General features: G+C 37.3%; 1 protein-coding gene across 1 annotated transcript; it reads right to left on the bottom strand.

Annotated features, from left to right (window-relative positions):
* Positions 1-5,695: 5,695 nt before the first annotated feature.
* Positions 5,696-6,664, bottom strand: LOC111524656 (olfactory receptor 52B2). The gene is given in 1 exon segment (XM_023189877.1): positions 5,696-6,664. A coding segment is annotated over 1 exon segment (969 nt).
* Positions 6,665-23,984: the final 17,320 nt, after the last annotated feature.

Below are 23,984 nucleotides of genomic sequence, written 5' to 3'. Positions count from 1 at the left end.
GTACCATATGACCCAGCCATCCCACTACTGGGTATATACCCAAAGGATTATAAATCATGCTGCTATAAAGACACATGCACATGTATGTTCATTGCGGCACTATTCACAATAGCAAAGACTTGGAATCAACCCAAATGTCCATCTGTGACAGACTGGATTAAGAAAATGTGATACATATACACCATGGAATACTATGCAGCCATAAAAAAGGATGAGTTTGTGTCCTTTGTAGGGACATGGATGCAGCTGGAAACCATCATTCTGAGCAAACTATTGCAAGAACAGAAAACCAAACACTGCATGTTCTTACTCATAGGTGGGAACTGAACAATGAGATCACTTGGACTCGGGAAGGGAAACATCACACACCGGGGCCTACTATGGGGAGGGTGGGGGGGAGGGATTGCATTGGGAGTTATACCTGATGTAAATGACGAGTTGATGGGTGCTGACGAGTTGATGGGTGCAGCACACCAACATGGCACAAGTAACAAACCTGCACATTATGTACATGTACCATAGAACTTAAAGTATAATAATAATAAAAAAAAGAAAGACAATATCAATCCTACTCAAACTATTTTGAAAAATAGAGGAAGAGGGAATACTTCCAAACTCATTCTATGAAGCCAGTATTACCCTTATACCAAAATCAAAGACATATCAAACAAAAAAACTATAGGTCAATATAACTGATGAATACTGATGCAAAAATCCTCAACAAAATATTAGAACACTGAATTCAACAGCACATTGAAAAGATCATTCATCAAGACCAAGTGGGATTTATCCCAGGGATGCCAGGATGGTTCAACATATGCAAATCCATCAATGTAATACATCATATCAATAGAATGAAGGACAAAAACAACATAATCATTTCAAGTGATGCTTAAAAAGTTTTTGATAAAATTCAACATCTCTTCATGATAAAAATCCTCAAAAAACTGGGGATAAAAGGAATATAGCTCATGCCATATACAAAGGACTCACAGCTAATATTATACTGAATGGGGAAAAACTAAAAGTCTTTCTTCTAAGATCTGTAACATGACAGGAATACCCACTTTCTCCAGTGTTATTCAACACAGTACTGGGAATCCTAGCAAGAGCAATCAGATAAGAGAAAAATAAAGGGCATCTACATTGGAAAAAAAGAAGTCAAATTATCCTTGTTTGCAGATATATTATATGATTTTATATTTGGAAAAACCTAAAGATTCCACAGAAAAGCTATTCAAACTGATAAACAATTCTGTAAAGGTGCAGGATACAATACTGACATACAAAAATCAGTAGCATTTCTATATGCCACCAGTAAACAATCTCAAGAAAAAATCAGGAAAACAATGTCATTTATAATAGCTACAGATAAGATAAAATACCTAGAAATTAACCAAAGAATTAGAGGAGCTCTATAATGAAAACTATGAAACATTGATGAAAGAAATTGAAAAGGGCACACAAAAAAATGGAAAGATATTCCATGTTCATGGATTGGAAGAATCACTATTGTTAAAATGTTCATACTACCCAAAACAATCTACAGATTCAATGCAATATCTATCAAAATACCAATGACATTCCTCACAGAAATAGAAAAAAATTTTTCTATGGAACACAAAAGATCCAGAATAGCCAAAGCTGTGCTGAGCAAAGAGAACAAAACTGGAGGAATCATATTACCTGACTTTAAATTATACTACAGAGCTATAGTAACCAAAATGGTATGGCACTGGTATGAAAACAGATACTTGGAGCAATGGAACAGAATAAAGAACCCAGAAACAAATTCATACATCTACAGTGAACTCACGTTCAACAAAGGTACCAAAAATATACACTGGAGAAAGGACATTCTCTTCAATAAATAGTGCTGGGAAAACTGGATATCCATATGCAGAATGAAACTAGACTGGTATCTCTTGCCATAAACAAAATTCAAATCAAAATCGATTAAAGACTTAAATATAATACCTCAAACCATAAAACTACTAAAAGCAAAGACTGGGAAAACTTTCCAGGATATGAGAGTAAGCAAAGATTCCTTGAGTTTTATTCCAAAAGCACAAGCAACCAAAGCAAAAATGGATGAATGAGAGCACATCAAGTTAAAAAACTTCTGCACAGCAAAGGAAAAAACAAAGTGAAGAGACAACCCAAAGAATAAGAGAAAATATTTGCAAACTATGTATCTGATGAGGGATTAGTAACTAAAACATATAAGAAGCTTAAACAACTCCATTAAAAAATCTAATAATGTGACCAAAAAACAGGCAAAATATCTGAATAGACATGTCTCAAAAGAAAACATACCAATGGCAAACAAGTATATGAAAAGGTGCTCAACATCATTGATCATCAGAGAAATGCAAATCAAAACTACGGTGAGATGACATTTCACCCCAGTTAAAATGGCTTTTATCCAAGACAGGCAATATCAAATGCTGGAGACAGTGTGGAGAAAAGGGAACCCTCGTACACTGTTGGCAGGGATGTAAATTAGTACAACCACTATGGAGAACAGTTTGGAGATTCCTCAAAAAACTGAAACTAGAGCTACTATATGATCCAGCAATCCCACTCCTATGTATACCCAAAAGAAAGAAAATCAGTATATCGAAGAGATATCTGCACTCCCATATCTACAGCCCTATTCACAATAGCCAGAATTTGGAAGCAACCCAAGTGTCCATCAACAGGTGAATGGATAAAGGAAATGTGGTACATATACACAATGGAGTACTAGTAAGCCATAAAAAAAATGAGATCCTGTCATTTGCAACAGCATCGATGAAACTGGAGTTCATTATGTTAAGTGAAACAAGCACAGCACAGAAAGACAAACTTAGCATGTTCTCATGTGGTAGCTAAAAATTAAAACAATTGAACTCATGGAGATAGAGAGAAGGATGGTTACCAGAGGCTGGGAAGGATGGTGGGGATAGTTAACGGGTACAAAAAAAAGTAGAATGAATGAATGAGACCTAGTATATGCTATCACAACAGGGTGACTATAGTCAGTAATAATTTAATTGCATATTTTAAAATAACCAAAAGTATAATTGGGCCAGTCTCAGTGGCTCATGCCTGTAATCCTAGCACTTTGGGAAGCTGAGGCGGGTGGATTGCCTGAGCTCAGGAGTTCAAGGCCACCCTGGGCAACATGGTGAAATCCATCTCCATTAAAAATACAAAAAATTAGCCGGACATGGTAGCGGGTGCGTGTAGTCCCAGCTACTTGGGAGGCTGAGGCATGAGAATTGCTTAACCTGGGAGGTAAAAGTTGCAGTGAACGGAGATTGCACCACTGCACTCAGTGACAGAGCAAGACTCTGTCTCAAAAAGTAAATAAATAAAAGAGTATAATCGGATTGTTTGCCAAAATATAAATGCATAAGGTGATTTTAAAATTTTTTTAATAAAATAAACATTAGCTGTTATTGTAATATTATCATTAATATTATGTTAATATTAGTGTGTTATTATATAGTGGTTTGTTTTGTGACAGTGATGGAAAATAAGTTAGGACAAGATTATTAAATTAATGCTTAGCTTAGAATTTACTATGTAGTCCTGTGGTTTCCAAACTATATCTAATGGAACACTAGTTTATTTTACAGATGTAAATTTATATGCTATCAAAATTATGCCAAAATTATGTGGACATCGATATAGGTATCTATGGTCACAGAAGTGTGGGAAACACTGCAAACTCTAACTTTCTCTTGGACAGTCATGTGTATGACTCACAGAATATCAGCATTTTCCACAATTATTTGATCATGGAATTTTTAATAGAACATTTATTCATATCTGATATCTACTGCTACAGAATATTCTGTGCAAAACACTCTGTAAGTAATGAAAAATCCTCCAAAGTATTTGACAGAAAGTGGCTTGGTCAGCCCTGTCTTTTAGAACATTTATTGTAGAGTCATTTCCTAGTTTAGGCAAATGTGTAAAAGATTGAAAACATTGATCTCAGCTAAGAAAGTAATGCAATATCTGAAGTGAAAGATGAGAAAAGTAATAAGTAATTAGTAGAGGCAGTGTTGAAAAGACTAACGATACTAATAAGTATTAACAAAATATTTCTCAGAAACTATGAGCTAAAGATTACATTAAGTATAGTCATAACGTTTATTTCATTTAATCTTCTAAATAACGCTGTGAAGGTAACCTATAAGGTATCCATTTTATAGATTTAAAAATTGAAGACTAAAAATGTTAAATAAACTGTGAAAGTTCACATAGCTAGAAAATGATGGCAAGACTTGAGTCCTGATATGAGTCCAAATACTATCCACATACTTATTTAGTGGCACAATCAATATAAATATCAACCAATAGCTTTTTGAGTATCAGCCCTAAGAGGAGGAAGTTGAAAGAGACTATAGGGTTTCCAGTTCAGTGAAGTTGATGGGATCATCATAATCTAGTTCCCAAGAAATGAAATGTAGGAAGAAAAGTGGAGTGGGAGTTCTATGTCCTAGGAGGAATAACCAAAGAGATAGAGACAGGGATATGGGGCTCATTTGTGTTGGTGGTGGCTAAAGAAATAAGTGTACTTGACCTTTTCTGGAAAAGCATGAAAGAATGAGGGTCGAGACTGTGAATCCCAAGAGAGTACTCCAATTTTGCCAATCTGGCCATGAACAATGTGCTATAATTCCTAATTCTGGGTCTGGTCAAAAACTACATATAAGGGAGAATCAAGAATACCCTGTTTTCTCCTACTTTATCTTTTCCCTGGTCCCTGAGTTACAGCAGAGAGAAGTACTGCAAATCAGCAGTTGCTTTGGCCCAATTATGCCAAACTGCCTTCATGAGGAGCTGATATACTAATCACTGATTTTGTGGACTAATTTAGCTGGTCATTTCAGTGTACCATAGAGATGCCTGTTCTGACCTCAAGGAGATAATTGTGCTCCCATTCATTTTTCAAAAATGTAGTATGTGTCAGGCATTTTGTAATGCTTTGGGGATACAAACATGAATAAATACACTCTTCTGATTTCAAGGAGTTTGCAGTCAATTGAGGGTACAGATAAATGAACAACTCATTACATTACAATTTATTATGCATATTTGGAGATTTGTACAAGATACGTTAGATGTGCAAAGATAGGACTTTGGCTTGCCTGAAGAAATTAGAAAAGACTTCTCAGGGAAGGCAGTTCTTGAACTAAAATTTGAAGGAGAGAAAGTTTTTCCAGATGGCCAAAGGTCATGCATGGCTGTTCCTCAAACTCACCTGCCGTTATGGTAGTGGGTGGCAGGCCACTTGATTCTGTACAAAGAATCAATGCACATTTAGGATTTTTTTTAAAAAATAAAACCCCTTAAAATGGTAAATATAAAATTATTTTTATCCACTTCTTTATAACCTCATTTCATGTGGTGTTCAGATTCCTGTGCTTCTGGCGTCTATCTAGTCTACTGAGGGTACCAAAACCTCATATCAGAGGCATGTACACTTAGTTATTATTTCTGGGTTGTAGGGAGGAATGTGTAAAGAGATTAGAGAAGACAAACAAGAGAAGGAGGAACAATTATGAGAAAAGAAAGAAAAGTGGGGGGAGGAGGATGAAATAGAAAGAAGAGGAAGAAATGCCTTCTCAGTCCAGGAAATCTCTGTATTTCACATCTAGCTTCTTTGAGGGAGCTGGACATCAAGATTCATGAGGATCCATCAGCCCAGAGGGGAGGTACAGCACCAAGTCTTGATGTCAAAGAACCGGTGGGCTACACCCTCACATATCTGCTTAGTCTTCACACCATAGACAATGGGGTTCAGCATTGGTGGCACCACCACATAGAGATTGGCCAGCAAGATATGGACATGTTGAGGAATATTATGCCCAAAATGGTGGGTCAATAAGGTAAAGAAGGATGGAACATAAAACACAAGGATGACACAGAGGTGGGAGCCACAAGTGCTGAGGGTCTTGTGCTGAGCCTCCTGGGAGGGCAAACAAAACACTGCTCAGAGGATCAGTGAGTAAGACACAGCGATGAGGATCACATCCAAGATGACCATGACAATGGGCACTGAAAAGCCATACCAGATGTTAACAGTGATGTCATCACAGGCTAAACGAGCCACTCCGATATGCTCACAGTAGGAATGATGAACAATGTTGGTTCGGCAGAAGGGCAGCCGCTTCAGTAAGAATATGACTGGGAAGATGATGCAGAAGCTTCGGGTGATGATGGCCAGAGCAATCCTTCCCACAACAGGCAATGTTAGCACTGCTGTATATCTCAGTGGGGCACAAAAGGCCACAAAGGGGTCAAAGGCCATGGCTAATAGGATAGCTGACTCCCCCACAAACATCATATGGACAAAGAAGACTTGGGTGACACAGGCATCAACAGCAATGTTATGGGCATGGAGCCAAAAGATGGCTAGGGCCTTGGGCACAGTGGTGGTAGACAGCAGGATGTCCGTGATGGCCAGCACGGAAAGGAAGAAATACATGGGTTCATGAAGGTTACATTCCATGACAATAACCACTATCAGGATGCTGTTTCCCAGGACTGCAGTGATGTAAATGAGGCAAAGAGGTATTGACAGCCAAATGTGATAAGCCTCCAACCCAGGGATGCCAAGTAGGACAAAAACTGCAGAATGGAAGATGGTAACGTTGCTGTGACTCATGATGCACTTTATGGTCCTCTCTATAATGACTTAGAAGCTGATGAGTCTCCTGAAAGTGAAGGAAACAGAAAGCACTCCTGAATATGTATGAATATCATAAAAGACAGCATAGATTTCTAAATTGCTGGACTCTCCAGGGGCAAGTTCTCCCAGAGAATGTTCATTTGGTGTAGGAATGGCTTCTGGCCCATGGTCCTTCCTTTGCAGATAGAGCTTCTGTGGCAATAATGCTTCAAGTATGAACAGAGATGGCAGCACCTGCCTTCAACCACCCTGGCCCCAGAGTTTGGCCTCACCCTCCCTTTCTGACCTCATTCTACTATTTTCACACAAGCAGCATTTTCCATCTACCTATGTTGTCCTTGTCCCTTTCCCTAAGATTTTGTTCTGCATTTACTTTTAATTTCCCTCCCCTTCTACTTCTGTTTACCAAAATAACTCCTTAAAATAACCTGAAAATAACTCCTTAAGACATACCACTTTGTAATGGTCTGTGTTCATAGCAATATGCTTCCTTCCTAAAAGCCTATTAGCTAAACTATATTTTAACTTTGTTATATTTAATCCTATTATGTTTATCTGGCTATTGCCTTGAACATTTCACAGGACACTTGCACTTGTGGCCCCCTGTGCAAGGAAGTAGAGTATCGAGGGGAAATCCAGAGGAAGCCTAGAGGGGTACATTTCTCCACTCTGAACCACATTCATATCTTCCCTAACACAGTGAGCAATGGGGCAGCCAATGAAACTGAGACAGGCAATTTTCATCACCACCTCCTCATGGACTTCTCATGCTCCTCCCCAAATAGTTGTATACAGAAGCCTCCTGGTTATGTCTGGGCTTCCTTATCTATAGAAGCCTCCCAGGAAAATGATTCTGAGCAAAAGAAATCAATGTTTTGCCCACCTGTAACCCCTGCTGACTCCACTAATAATGCCCTTTTTCCCACCCACTGTTCCCCAACCCTCAGAAAGAACCATGTTTCCCTGGTGCCAAGAAGAATTAAGTATAGAGCCCTTCTTGGCTTTCCTGCCACTCAGGTAATATTTGTTTCCTTCTGAAGTTCTGAACTGTCTGCCAGCTATTAGGACTAGGGAAAGAATGTGTGATTAAGAATCTAGAAGGGAACCTGAAGAAAAGGGACCACAGAGACAGTAAAGAGAGAATCAGAAGTATAAAGGTACCAAATAAACACTAGATTGATCTTCTCTTAATGGTATTCAGAGGGTCCCAAAGAAGAGATGCAAAGGAATAAAATCCTCAGTTCAGTAGTCCATGCCTCTGCCTCTATGCAAATGAACTTGCTCAGAGCACTGTGGGCTGTGGGGAGGGAGCAATGGGACTCCAGATGGGTACAAGGAAGGGAATAGAGTCGGATTCAGACAAGTAAAGGCCACAGGCAGGCTAATAATTTGACATCATTCAAGCCAGTATATTTTAAATATTTGGACCAGGAACAGTGTCTCATGCCTATAATCCCAGAAGTTTGGGAGGCCAAGTTGGGAGGATCGCTTGAAGCCAGGTATTCAAGACCTGCCTAGGTAACATAGCAAGACCCTGTCAGTACAAAACAATTTAAAAATTAGCCGAGCATGGTGGCACATACCTATAGTCCGAGCTACTTGGAGGCAGAGGCAGGAGGATCTCTTGAGCCCAGGAGTTTGGGGCTGCAGTGAGTGAGCTATGATGGCACCACTGCACTCCAGCCTAGGTGACAGAGCAAGACTCTGTCTCTTAAAAAAAAAAAAAAAATTATATATATATATAAAATATTATATGTATACATATGTTTGTGTATATATATGTTCAACTCCTACTTAAAAGAGAGGCTGAGCTTTGCTGGAATGAGCACAGAGAAGAAGTCATTAGTAGCATTGCTCTGGCTCTATTTTAAAGTAATGAACTCAAATTCATATAAGCAAAAGCCTCACCAAAAAATAAATTCATTTTCCTTAGGAGGAAATTTATTAGACATTTATTTTCTCACAACTTTCCCAACCCCTCCAGTTATTAACATATTCCTTCTCAATGAAACAGTAAGACACCTAATATACATCCTCATCAAAACAACTCTGCTCTCTGCTTATGACTCTGTGATGTTTTATCACCCCAACAGTAAGATACCAAAGGCAGGGTGGAGAGAGGGGCAATGAGGCCTAGATGGCTGTTAATGAGGTCCTGGAAAGGAGGTTACTGCCCGTGGAAAGGACTTTCATTTTATTCAGTGGCTTCTTAGAGCTCCAGCAAAGCCCTGCTGCTTTCTGTCAAGCACCTTTGGAGGGTTCGAGCCTCATTTAGGAAAGAGTTAAGGGTGAGAAGAAAGGAAACTCACAGGCAGAAAGAGGAATATCCAATGTCTCACAGAAGTACCTCCCAGAGCTTCCAAGAGAACTACCAGTTGAGCGAGAAAAAAAAAGCCAGAATAGTAGAGATGGGGCAGGAGCCAAGCTAGCTGGGAAAGAACACAACAAAGAAGGTGTAGATATTAAGTTCTGGAGCCAGAGTTTCTGCATTCATTTCCCAGTTCTTCCCTAACTAACTAGATCTTGGACAAGTCACTTTACTTCTGCATGCCTCAATTTTTTTATTTGTAAGATGTGGATAACAAAAAAACTTCATGTGGTAATTGTGAGGATTAAACAAGTTTGTATTAAGTTCTCAGAAAAGTAGGTTATTATTCCTGTTTATATCATAATTATTATCATTATTATTATTATTATTGTTATTATTATTATTACATGTGTTTGGTCATCATTCTGTTGTATTTTTCCAGTAGGCAAAACACCTTAATGAATATTTAGCAGCATTAAAGTGTTATTCTTCATCCAAATATGACCAAGGGAAACTCCTTTCCCAGGAAGAAAGATGAGGAAAAGGAATGAAGGAAGTGCCCAATGAAAGGAAAATAGCCTGAGACCAGATCTCAGATGAACCTGGTGTCTCAAAAACCAGACCCAAGGGCTTTGGGTGGTACACCAGGCATGTCCAGTAGTGATGGACTTAGCTTGGGTGAGAACTACATGGCAGTTTTCCTTCAAATGCTCTGAAAAATACCCACCTGTCTCAACACAAAGAGAAATTATCTCCATCATTTACAGAATCCTCAGGAACATCATAGAATAATGGGAGTCAGCTTCAACTGTAGAATTAAGGAGATTTGGAGATGGGAATCATAGAGGAGATTTGGTCCACACTTTAATGGCGAAATGGAGCCACTTCTCTGCAGCTCCTGACCAGACTTCCTAACCAGCTCTATTTTTTGGTAATAACCATTTCCTCTTTAGGGGGTTATATAAAGGTCTTTTACGTGTTTATGCAATCTCAATTCAGAAGACTCTCCTACCATCATAACAGTGTATGAAAATGTGCTCAAAAACTACATGTGATATAACTTTTAGGTAACTATGTAGGAGTTGAGTTACTTTTTTTGCCTAGTTGTATTATCTAGATATTTATTTATACAAGTATTAATTTCACTTTGCCATTTTCCTTGTTATGTGCATTTTAGATGTCAAGCATTTTTCACCAGTCTTAGGTTCTTCAAAATGCACAGTCTCTGTACACTAAAGCCATGTCCCTAATGGATAAAACAGCTGCAAACCTCACTACCCCACTGCTCTTTGCTTATAAGTCTACTCTGTTTGCAGCACAATATCTCGCAGGCTTTGTTATATGTGTCATAAGCAATTTGTTTCTAATAACATATAAGGTCCCAAAATTTATGAATTATTTACCCTTCTAATATATTTGGGAAAATTCAGACTTATGCCTTTAATAAGCTCAGTCTTGCCCACGTGCACTTAAAGCCAGCATGTAAGAAGATGTTTTCATAATCTAAAGCCAGTGCTATCCATGCTGCAGAGGCACTGAAATTCCCTTAATTCAGACAACCCTTAATAGTAACTCATGGTTTTTTAATTACTTATTTTTTAGCTGACAAATAAAAATGGAATACATTTATGTTGTACAACATGATGTTTTGATAAATGAATACATTGTAGAATGGCTAAATCAGGCTAATTCATGCTTATTACCTCACATATTTACTTTTTGTTGTTAAAACAAAATCAACTCTCTTAGCAATTTTCAAGTATATAATATATTGCTATTAACTATAGTCAGCATGATGTTCAGTAGACTTTTTAAACGTATTCCTCCTAATTGTATTGTTTTTTCATTTGACCAGCATCTCTTTAATCACCCCTGAACCTCAAGCCTCTGGCAACTAGCATGATTTACTTTTGTAATGAATAAACATCTTAAGAAAACTTCCCACCTATCCATTTGTTTTACTATCTATAAACATTTTGGGTATTGTGTCAAAATTTGAGTAAGCATATGGTGATGTATCATGTGTAAATATCTTCTATGTTCTTATGATGTAGTAGCAAAAATGTGGAGAACCCCAGCTCCAAAGTGCCACCTCTTCCTTCCCAGTGTCTATATCATATCTGTCCTACAAGATGCAGGACAAAAAACAGAAGAAAGAGGATTTTTCAGGTTTAGACACGTGTGACACCCAGATTACCAAAAGAAAGTTTCCTTAAGACTTTGAGACTGAGGAGCCCATAGCACTAAATACAGAGCCTGACACATTGTAGGTTCTTAGGAAATATTTGAAAAAAAAAAAAATAAGCCATGGAATTAGTGAATTAATCTTTCTCCAGTAGCTTTCCTTGTTTCCCCAAAACAAGGTGTTGATCAAAACCCTAGCCATTTTCATGAATAGCACCCACTAATACACTCTTCCCTGGTATAGCCTGATTCTGATGGCTCTAAAAACTGCCCTCAAACCCTTAAACAGGAAGTTTTCTCTTTCTCACGTGCTCCTGGTGCTTTTCCTGGGCCCTCTCTGCATTCCTATTCCTATCTCTCATCAGTGTCTACCACCTAAACCCACTGATGTATCTCCCAATGCCCACACTCCCTACTCTATGCTCTGTCATGCTGCAATCCAACTCTCATCCTTTGTCTCACTGACCCCTTATCTTTCTCCCACATACACATTTCTTTCTTCACAACTTCAGCCTTTGTCCTTTACAGATACTCCTAAATACACAAACACTCTCTCTCTGTGTGTGTGTGTGTGTCTCTCTCTCTCTTTCTCACACACACACACACACAAACACACCTGCCAATCCCTCCCTCTGCCACCACCAATGCTCTTAAACTCACCTACTATATCACAATATCAGCTGAAGGATTGAGAAAATGGTAGGGAAGAGCTGAAAAAAAAAAATCACTTTGCTTATTCTGAGGAAAGAAGAATGAAAAGAAAAGAGAAAGCTGGAGACCGTTCATGTTGGCGTGAGGAGGTGTCACTGTTCCTGCCCTGTACAGGACCCTTATATCAGCAGACTGATAAGCTACTTGCTTCCTTCTTCTGGAGGCAGGTGTCAGAGTCACCCCTGGGATCATTGAGCATGGGGTCAATGAACAAAAGGAGACATAAAAACATTTCCCCTAGTGCCAATAGGGAACACTAACTCTAGAGATAATTAGTAGCTCCAGACAGAAAGCACATAAAGTATTAGAAGACACAGCATAGAGCAGTGACAGAGATCTCAACAATAAAATAACATTTAACAGTTAACATTTGTTGATCGATTACTACATCCCTGTCACTACATTAAGTTTTTAACATAAATTATCTCATTTAATTATCAGAACAACCCAATGAGAAAAGGCACTATTATTATACATCCATTTTGCAGATGAGAAAATGGAGGCTTAGAAAGACTAAGTAGCTGATAAGGAGAAAAGACAAAAACCCTCAAGTGAACATGTCAAAGTGTTCTGACTCAGTCTGAAAACACTCATTAATTCCTCAGAAGGTCTAATTTTGGAGGAGTAATTTTGAAGCAACCCTACAGGGTCAATCACTGAAGATAAGTTCAAGAAAAAGCAGAACAAATGGAAGACTGATTAAAAGTTTTGCACCATTCAAAGCAAAATTTATAAGCACATAAAAAGATGCTCAATGTCACTAATTATCAGGGAAGTGCAAATCAAAATCACAATGTGATATCACCTCACACCCATTAGGGTGGCTACCATAAAAAATCTAAAATTTAAATTTTAAAACAGAAAATAAGTTTTTGCCAGGATGTGCAGACACTGGAGCCCAGTGCACTGTTGATGGGAATGTAAAATGATACAATCACTGTGGGAAACAGAATAGTGGTTCCTCAAAAACTTAAAAATACAATTACCATATGATTTAGCAATTCTACTTCTGGGGATATATTCAAAAGAATTGAAAACCAAGTCCTGAAAAGATAATTGTACAACCACGTTCACAGCAGCATTTTTCATAATCGCTAAAACACAGAGGCAACTATGTCCATCAACAGATGAATAGGTAAGCAAAATATGATATATACCTGCAATGGAATATTATTCAGCTTTAAAAGGGACAGAAATTCTGACATATGCAACAATATGGATGAGCCTTGAAGACATTGAAGACATTGAGAGTAGCCAGTCACAAAAAGACAATTGGAATCATACAATTCCACTTACATGAGCTACTTGCAGTAGTCAAAATTACTGAGACAGAAAGTAGAATGGTGGTTGCCAGGGGCTTAGGGGAGAGGGAATGGGGAGTCATTGCTTAGTAGATATAGAGTTTTAGTTTTACAAGATGAAAAGAGCTCTGGAAATAGATTGTGGTGATGGTTGCACAATATAGATGTACTTAATCTCACTGAACTGTACAGTTAAAAATGGTCAGCATGGTAAATTTTACAATATGTATATTTTACCATAATAAAAAACTGAAGAAAAAAGCAAATTTGCCTTCTATGAGCATTTAATTAAAGTACTCCAACATTGTTGGGAGGAGAATAATTCTTCTCAAATCATCTTGTAACTTTTGGAGCAATGAAATAGTTAGGAATCCAACAATGGGGGAAAGGGGGTGGAATACCAATGTTAGATATCTACCAAAAAAAACAAAAAACAAAAAGTTTTGTACACGAATGTTATAGTGGCTTTATTTATAGTAACCAAAAATTGGGGGAAAAAGATGTTCACCAACAGGAGAATGGACAAATCAACTGTGATATATTATTCAGCAATTAAAATGAACAAAATACTAAAACATGCAACAATACAGACTAAACTCAAGATCTTTATGTCAAGTGAAAGAACCCAGATACAAAAGTCTACATGCTGTAGGATTGCATTATATGAGGTTCTGCAACAGATAAAGCCTAGTCTACAGTGTAGAAATAAGAATAGCAATTGTCTCTGGGGTAGGAAAAACCAGAGGACATTTCTTTGATGAAAATATTCTACATTCTGAGGTGAGTGTAAGTTACACAGGTGTCTGCAATTGTCCAAAGGACTTTTGGGGGTATTAGTAAAGAATAAACAGCAATGGAAAGAACAGAAATATGAGTAAATTCTTCCCATCAGTTCTTTATAATATATACAATAATTAAAACAAATTATAACCATCTGATACTAAAGACAATATTTAAAAGTGGGAAGAGTAAAGGAACTTAAATAAAAGTAAGGTTTCCACAAAAGTTGTAAAATATCGATACTAGCAGAGTATGATGAGTCACATATGTATATTTTAATACACAAAGCAATCACTAACAAAACTATAAAAAGCAATCCACTGAAAAAAACTATAAATCAGGGGTCCTGTGGCCTGCTAGGAACCAGGCCGTACAGAAGGAGGTGGGCGGCAGGCAAGTGAGCATTACCACCTGAGCTCCGCCTCCTGTCAGATCCGCCGCGCATTACAGTCTCATAAGAGCCTGAACCTTATTAAGAACTGAGCATGGTTCAGTTCTGACCTAGGTTGCGTGCTCTTTATGAGAATCTAGTGCCTGATGATCTAAGGTGAAAGTTTCATCCTGAAACCATCCGCCCTCCCCTATCTGTGGAAAAAACTGTCTTCCACAAAACTGGCCCCTGGTGCCAAGGTGCTGTAAATAAATCAAGACAAAATCTTAAAAATGTTCAAGTAACCCACAGAAATGGAAGAAAACAGAAACAGAGGAATAAGACACAGAAGAAACAAAGAGAAAACAATAAAATGGCAGGTAAACCATAACATATTAATAATTGCCGTAATTGTAATGGTCTAAATACACCAATTAAAAGCATATTGGCAAAGAGGAAAAATAAAACATGATCCAACTATATGATGTTTACAAGAATTAACTTCAAATTCAATGACATAGATAGGTTGAAAATACAAGTTTGCAAAAAAAAAAAAATGTATCATGCAAGTATTTATCCAAAAACAAAGCAAGAATGCTAATATTTCAGATAAAGTGGACTTCAGGGCAAAGAAAATTACTAATGATAAAGTCACACATTACAAAATCATAAAGTAATCAATTCACTATGAAGATATAATCCCAAGTATGTAGGCTTCAAACAACAGAGTCTCAAAACATTTTCAGAAGCAAAAACTGAAACAACTGAAAGGAGAAATAGACAAATCCACAATTAAAATTTGGGACCTCAAAAGCCCCCTTGCAGTTGAAGTTCTATCTCAGCAACTTCTAACAGAACTACAAGACAGAATGTCAATAAGGATACAGAACTACCAAAAAGTGAAATTACACAGGCTATGTTCCTGACAATCCTGGAATCAAACTGGAAATCAATAACAGAGGGAGAACAAGAAAGTCTCTAAATAATTGGAAATTAAATAGTAGACTTCTAAATAAAGTATGGGTCAAAAAAAGTCATAAAATAGTTTTTTAAAAAAAACAGAACCGAATGGAAATGAAAATATAAAATATAAAAATGGGTGGAATGTGGCTAAAGAAATGCTAAAAGAGATTTTTAGCGCTACGTGCCTACTTTAGAAAAAAGAAAAGGTTTCAAATCAATAATCAAAGTTTCTATCCCAAGAAACTAGGGGAGAAAGAGAAAAATAAGCCCAAAACAAACAAAAAGAAGAAAGTAATAAAATTAAGAGCAGAAATTAAAGAAAGTGAAAAATAAAAAAATAGAAAAAATCAATAAAAGTAAAAGCTGGCTCCTCGAAACATTATTATAATTAATAAGCCATCTAGCAAGACTGACAAAGATAAAGAGAAGATACAAATCATCAATATGAGGAATAAAGCAGGGGGAATCTCGCTGTAGATTCTAGTATTACCACAGAAAATAAGGAAATAATATGAACAACTTTATGCTCACATATTTGGCTGTTTAGAGAAAATAGACCAATTTATCAAAACTCACAAATTTTCTTTAAACTCAAGACAAAATAGATAATCTAAGAATAGTCTCATAACTATTTTTAGAATGGAATCTTTAATTAATAAAAAAAGAAATCCCCAGACCCAGATGGTTTCACTGAAGAATTCTACTAAACTTTAAAGAAATAACACCAATTATTACATAATTATTTCCAGAAAATAGAAGACTAAGAAACACTTCTCAAGCAGCCAATATTGCCCCAAACCAAAATCAAATGAAGACCATACAGAAAACAACCGTCAAAACAATATTAGCAAATTTAATCCAACAATGTATTTAAAAAATTATATGCTACAACCAAGTGAGATTTTCTTCCGGGTGTGTAAAGTTGGTTCAACAATCAATCAGTGTAATCCACCATGTGAATAAGCTCAAGAAGAAAAACCATAAAATCATATCCATTGAAGCAGGAAAAACTGTTCTCAAAACCCAATATCCATTCATAACTAAAATTCTTAGCAATGTAGAAACAGAGAACTACCACAACTTGATAAAGAGCATTGACAAAAAAACCTGCAGCTAACATCGTACTAATGGTAAAAATAGAATGCTGTTTCTGTAAGGTAAGGAACATGACAAAGATATCCACTCATCAGTCTTGTTCAACATCATACTGGAATTTCTGGCCACTTCAATAAGATAAGAAAAAGAAATAAAAGGCATACAGATGGGAACTGTCGGTAGGAATGTAAATGGAATACCCACTCATAAAATAGTTTGGGTATCTTAGCTCAGACTGCTGTAACAAAAATATCACAGACTGGATGACTTTAACATTTATTTCTCGGCCGGGCGCGGTGGCTCAAGCCTGTAATCCCAGCACTTTGGGAGGCCGAGATGGGCGGATCACAAGGTCAGGAGATCGAGACCATCCTGGCTAACCCGGTGAAACCCCGTCTCTACTAAAAAATATACAAAAAACTAGCCGGGCGAGGTGGCGGGCGCCTGTAGTCCCAGCTACTCAGGAGGCTGAGGCAGGAGAATGGCGTAAACCCGGGAGGCGGAGCTTGCAGTGAGCTGAGATCCGGCCACTGCACTCCAGCCTGGGCGACAGAGCGAGACTCCATCTCAAAAAAAAAAAAAAAAAAAAAAAAAAAACATTTATTTCTCACACTTCTGAAGATTGGGAAATCCAAGATGAAGGCACCAGCAGATTTAGTGTCTAATAAGCAGCTTCCTGGTGCATAGCTAGCTGTCTTCTCACTGTTTCATCATATGGCAGAAGGGATAAGGGAGCTCTCTGGGGTCTCTTTTACAAGGGTGCTAATCCCATTCGTGAGAGTTCTGCTCTCATGACATAAACACCTCCCAAAGGCCCATTGCCAAATAACCATTGCATTGGGAATTAGGTTTTAACATATAAACTTGCGGTGACATAAACATTTGGTCTATAGCAGACAGTTTCTTATAAAACTAAACGTCTGAATACGCTACTATATATGGCCCGGCAATTGTACCTTTGGGCATTTATCTCAGAAAAATAAAAGTTATGTTCCCACAGAAAACTCATATATAACAGTTCACTGAAGATATATTGCTATTAGCCAAAAACTGGAAACACCCTGGATATCCTTCAACAGATGAACAGTTAAACAAACTGAGGCACATTTATACAATAAAATACCACTTGGCCAGGCACGGTGGCTCACACCTGTAATCCCAGGACTTTGAGAGGCCAAGGTGGGTGGATCACCTAGGTCATGAGTTCGAGACCAGCCTGGCCAATATGGTGAAATCCCATCTCTATTAAAACTACAAAATTAGCCGGGTGTAGTGGCACATGCATGTAATCCCTGCTACTTGGGAGACTGAGGCAGGAGACTCGCTTGAACCTGGGAGGCAGAAGTTGCAGTAAGCTGAGATCATGCCACTGCACTCCAGCATGGACAACAAGAGTGAAAACTCTGTCTCAAAAAAAAAAAAGAAAGAAAGAAAATACCACTCGGTAGTACTCGGTAGTAAAATAAATGAACTATTTATATACCAAGTCAAAAAAAAATCCAGAAGGTTACATACTGTATGATTTCATTTATATAACAATCTTGAAATGACAAAATTATAGAAATGAAAAAAAAGAAAAGAGTAGTGGTTTCTCGGGGTTATCACTGGGAGTGTAGGAGGGAAGGAATGAGGTGGATATGCCTATAAAAGGGCAAAAGGAGTGATCTTTGCAGTGCTGCAGCTATTCTGTATCTTGATTGTACCACTGTCACCATACTGGTTGTGGATACTGTACTATAGTTTTGCAAGATATTATTATTGGGTGAAATTAGACAAATATTACCTGAAATCTCTCTGTATTGTTTCTTACAACTGCATGTGAATATATAGTAACTTATAATAAAAAAGGTATGTGTATGTGAATTTGGCTACAGTCATGCACTACATAATGACATTTCAATCAAAGACAGATTACGTATACAATCATGGTCCCATAAGATTATAGTGTCATATTTTTGCTTTACCTTTTCTATGTTTAGAGACTTACCATTGTGTTACCACTACCTGCTATGTTTAGAACAGTAACGTGCTACATATGTATACTTGTGCCATGTTGGTGTGCTGCACCCATCAACTCGTCAGCACCCATCAACTCGTCTTTTACATCAGGTATAACTCCCAAGGCAATCCCTCCCCTCTCCCCACCCATGATAGGCCCCGGTGTGTGATGTTCCCCTTCCCGAGTCCAAGTGATCTCATTGTTCAGTTCCCACCTATGAGTGAGAACATGTGGTGTTTGGTTTTCTGTTCTTGCAATAGTTTGCTGAGAATGATGGCTTCCAGCTGCATCCATGTCCCTACAAAGGACACAAACTCATCCTTTTTTATGGCTGCATAGTATTCCATGGTGTATATGTGCCACATTTTCTTAATCCAGTCTGTCACTGTTGTGCACATGTACCCTAGAACTTAAAGTATAATAATAATAAAAAAATAAAAATAAAAAAAAGAAATTAGCTTCCAAGCATAAGGAAAGCCTACTTTCAGGGTTTAACATAAAGTAAATATATCTAATATAGTCTAACATGGAAATTTACAGGAGCCAGACTGGATAAATTAGTAGGAAACCTAATAATTTTTGATCAATCTACATTCACTAAAAAAGTAGTAAATAAAGAAAACAGTTTATTGCATTTAACTAAAAAGAAAAAAACAAAGAACAGTAACGTGCTATACTGGTGTGTACCTTTGGAGCAATAGGCTATACCCTACAGCCTAGGTGTGTAGTAGGCTATATCACCTAGATTTATGTAAGTACACTCTATGATGTTCAGAAAACAGCTAAATCACCTAATGATGCATTTCTTAGAACATATCCACATCACTAAACAACACATAACTGTATTTAAAAAGAACAGCTGTATCTATTGATCTAAAGCATGTTTGCAATATGTTATTGTTAAATATTTAAGTGTAGTACTCAGTATAAAGTAGGTGCGCATTATTTATTGAATGATTAAAAGGAAATTATGGAAAATATATATTATTTGATTCCAAAATTATAAAAATAAAAAAATAAAAAATAAAAATATTTATGTTTGTATAAGTACAGATGAGCATGAAGAAAGGTGTGAAAAGATGCATGAGAAGATGTTAACAAAAATTACCTTAGTAGTAGAGGAGAGGTTGGAAAGAGGAGGACAGGATGAAGAGATTATTAAAATTTTCTTTACATATCTTTATATTTTGGTTGTAGTAAATACTTGTAAAATTTGTATTTTCATAGACAACAAATAATACTTTTAAACATATTTAAATGATTTGGAAAAAAGCAAACAACCTAATAAGATGAAAAGCAAAAAATATGAATGGCATGAATATGACTGTAGGATGAGTTTAGCACAGTGATGGTCAAATTTAACAAAATTTGCAAAATGAGGTAAATGAAGTTCTTCAAGGATGTTGTGGTTAGGGCCCAAGGAAAGAAAAGAGTTGAGAGGTTTGATGACAACAGATGAAGCACAAGAAACGAGCATCAAAATGAAGAAGAAAACTCTGTGATGACATGTTGGCCAGAACTAAAGAGTCTATGGAGTCTATATTCAGGCTCCATAGACTACAAAAAAACTCTATAATATTACCTTCTCCACACAAAAATGAAGAAGGATGGGCTAGGAACACATACACAAAGGTGGTTGGCCAATACGGGAAGTGGCAGTGACACATTGCAGACTTAAGTAATGTGAAAATGGACAAAACTGACATTTACAATAAATTCTCAGACCTGGCCAGTGACACACTTGGAGTACAAGAACATCTATAGAGTGGCTTACATTGCTGTGAGTATACAAAAGAAGTGAGAGGAGAAAAAGGATGCTGGCCAGGAAATTACAGAACATTTCACTGACTCTCTAGGTAAGCTGGAAATCACAGTTGCAGACCTTTGGCAGGGAGGTTTGTATGATATAGAATTCACATTAGCAACTACAGAGGGGAGGCAGAAAGTCCTAGCTGTATCATGGACAAAAAGCTATAATGGAAAAGATAAAGAAGATAATTATTTGGGTGGATGCAAGTATATTCAAATAAAGTCAGCGGTCAGGAGAAAAGCCATCTTATTTCCCTGCAGATTGTAGGCAAAGCAACGTGGCTGCTCCTTCAACCCTAAAGGGTGCATTGTCTAGGGAAGGGAGGGGGAAATGCAGACTGAGGAGAAATGAAATTACCCATGAGAAAAAGGTGAAAAACAACCTGATTTAGTTTTATGAAGCTCGTATAACCCTGATGCTATATAATCATTAAGAAAACTTGTTTTGAACTCACACTGACCTAAATTCAAATTAAGATACATTAGAAGTTTTGTGATCTGAAGTAAGCCACCTATGCCTCAGCTATTTCATCTGTAAAATGGAAATAATAATAGTGTCTACCTCATACAGATATTATATTGAGTGAGACGATATGCATAGAGTGCCTGGCCCAGTGCCTCACTCACAGTAAGTGTTCAATACATCATAAACTGGGAGGCAATACTAAATGTTGTCAAGGTCTACACACTATAAAAAGAAAAAATATAATACTGTCTTTATACCGAGGATAAGAAAAAATAAATAATATAGAAAAACCACATGTCCTTGATGTGCTTTCAGCTAAAATTAAAATGTTCTGTAAGACAAATGAAACTATACATAAAATTAAAAGGCAACAAACTGGAAGGTGATATTTCCAACATAAAACAAAATGTTAGCATCTAGAATACATAGAGAATTTCTACAAATAAATACGGGGGAGAGGAATACTAAATGACTAACAAATATATGAAAAAATGTTAAAATGAGATAATATTTCTAATTAATTCAATTCACCTGAGTACCTGAACAAAAAAAAAACAGAGAAAAATAAAAATAAATCAGATTTACAAAAACATGAGTCTGATAATACAGTATTTTCAAGGATGTTATAAAAACCAGGATCTTTCATAAAATTGCTAGTGGGAATATAAACCAGAACAACTATTTTGAAGAGCAATTTGATAATATCTGCTAAAGATAAAAATGTACATGCCTTATGACCTAGCCATTCCAACTCTAGATATATGCTCAAGAGAAGGTTTCACATATGTGAAAATAAAGACATGTATAAAGATATCCATAGCAGTGTACATAGCAAGATAACCAGAAACAATTTGAACTCTATCAATGATAACTATTTGGCATAATCATATGCTATAAAACTACATAATAATTCAAAGGGATAATAAAGATCTGTTTATTCACATAAAAAGAACTCAAAAACTTAACTTGCTGTATACAGTAGTAAATAATTTATGTAAACACTTAAAAGCACCAAGTATTACAGCAAAAGCATTAAAAGCTGAAGTACACTCTGAATTCATGATAATTATTATTTCTCAGGTGACAGAATGAGACACTACAGGGGATTAAAAAGATACATTTTTACCTGTAATTGTTAATGTCTTTATTAAAAAGGAATTGGAAGCAAGTAGGAAAAAGCGTTAATAACTGTCAATTCTGGGTATGTTGATACATGTGCATGTTCTTATTCTTTATACTTTTATATCTGTTTGTCATTTCTCAAAAGTATGACAAAAAATAAAATACAAAAAAGCACATTATAGACCAGAGGATCAGTCATGAGGTTGCTGCAGTATTCCACAATAAGGTTGTGAGCTATAAAATAGGTTATATTATATTGGAGACAGAGAGGAGTCAGATACAAAGCTCTTAAGGAGATAGGTTTTAGTGGCTGTTTGAATGTTTAGTTGGCTCAGGCTTCCATAACAAAATACCATAGACTGGGTGGCTTAAACAACAGACATTTCTTTCTCACAGTTCTGAAGGCCAGCAAGCCCAGGATCAAGCTGCCAGCAGAGTAGGTTCCTAGTGAGGACTCTCTTACTGCTTACAGTGTGCTGTCTTCTCACTGTGTCCTCACAGTGTGTCTCTCTCTTCCCCTTCTTATAAAGACACTAATCCGGACCCTCATGACCTCATCTAACCCTAATTACCTCCTGAAGGTCTCATCTGCAAATACCATAACCTTGGGGGCTGTGGCTAGAACACGTGAATTTAGTAGGGGGACACCAACATAACAAATGTAATGATAAGAGAGGCTGTTTACCCATCTGCAGTACTTTGCTTGATATGTAATGAGTTCTGAACAATGATTGCTGAATTCTGTGAATGACATTTATACTTTTCGTGGTTGTAAGAGTCACCCATGCAATGTGAATTCAGAGGGAGGAGGATAATCATGGGAAAAGATAAAAGTGTTATCTATTACCTCAGAGAACAACATCAAGGAATTAATTTCTTGAGCAATAACCTCAACCCAATCTCAACAAGGTGAGTCACTTCAAAAGCCCTCCTCTAAATGCTAGAGAATACTTTCAGGGAATTACTTGTCTTCCATTTTAAAAAGTCATTGGAAGACCATCCCAGCAGTGTTCTCCTCAGCCATTACTGGTCAGAGAGGCTTAGTCAAAAAACATCTCTTGAAGGAATACAACGATTTGCTAAGTTAAGAGAGTTTCAGGGTCCTAACCCAATTTTACAGGTATAGCTTTGCCTTGGAAACAAAGATGGCAACTGTGACTTCGGCATTCATAGAGTCACTTCTATATATGGTCAAAGTTAGTGTCAGTCCCAGAATCTCTGGATTCTGGGTTGAGGAAGGAATGAGCCTATTGCAGAGGAAGGAGACATGGATAAGGAGAGTAGACAAGATTAAAAGAGATTTAATTAAAAACTAGATGTGATCTATTCCATATCCCTACCATAACCTGACTTCTGGAAGATCCTATTATGACAGAGAGGGAAAACATTTCCCTTCTCAAATCTACAACCTCAATGCAAGCACATCTACTATCCTCCTAGGAACTGAGAGGATGCCCAATGGTCCAGAGCTTTATGGAATACTCAGGATCTGCTCATGGAAGGGCTGGGAAGCATGAAGTAGAGGAGGAAAACTAATGCTAGAAGAATGGGCATAGTGGTTCCACGACTCCTTCCACATATCCATAGGGTAGGGCAAACCTGATCTTACAGTATCTCTCTACCTCTCCTGAAACTGAGTGAAGGAAGCCTGGGCTACTGTGGTGCCATTAGTCACAAAAGGATCTCATACTGACCCAGGAATTGGGATTTGACAATTGAGTTTGCTTTAGTAGGTTTCTAGAAGAGGATTTAGTGCTGTACGACACCACGAGAACCCAAGATTTCCGATCTGTAATCTATCATGTAAAGTGATAAGCTGCTTATATGTGTTCTTGCTCATGGATCATTTTAAATGAAAAACAATAGAACAGGACCACATGGAGCCAGCTATTATCTAAGAACCTTATTCTACAGATGTTGGTGGTAGTTGCATTAGCCCAAAATGTAAGAAAATCAGAGTCAGTCTCCAGACAGAACCCTCCTATCCTATTTTCCATGTCAGTCTAACAGCAACTAAGAAATCCAAAGAGCCTCCCTTCTCCCCACCCCACCCAACTCCTCACGGAGAGCTGACACCCTGCTCTGGGGAGTAGGCTCTCGCATATAGCCCCTACAAGGTCACAGGTGTCAAATCCCCTCCTCTAATGGTCAATGTCACGGGAAAAGACCAGACAGTTGGTTCCCAAGG

The sequence above is a fragment of the Piliocolobus tephrosceles genome, chromosome 13 (genome assembly GCF_002776525.5).
Source record: "Piliocolobus tephrosceles isolate RC106 chromosome 13, ASM277652v3, whole genome shotgun sequence".
Lineage (NCBI taxonomy): Eukaryota > Metazoa > Chordata > Mammalia > Primates > Cercopithecidae > Piliocolobus > Piliocolobus tephrosceles.
The sequence above is the reverse complement of the archived record's forward strand: the minus strand, read 5'-3'. Positions and strand labels throughout refer to the sequence as shown.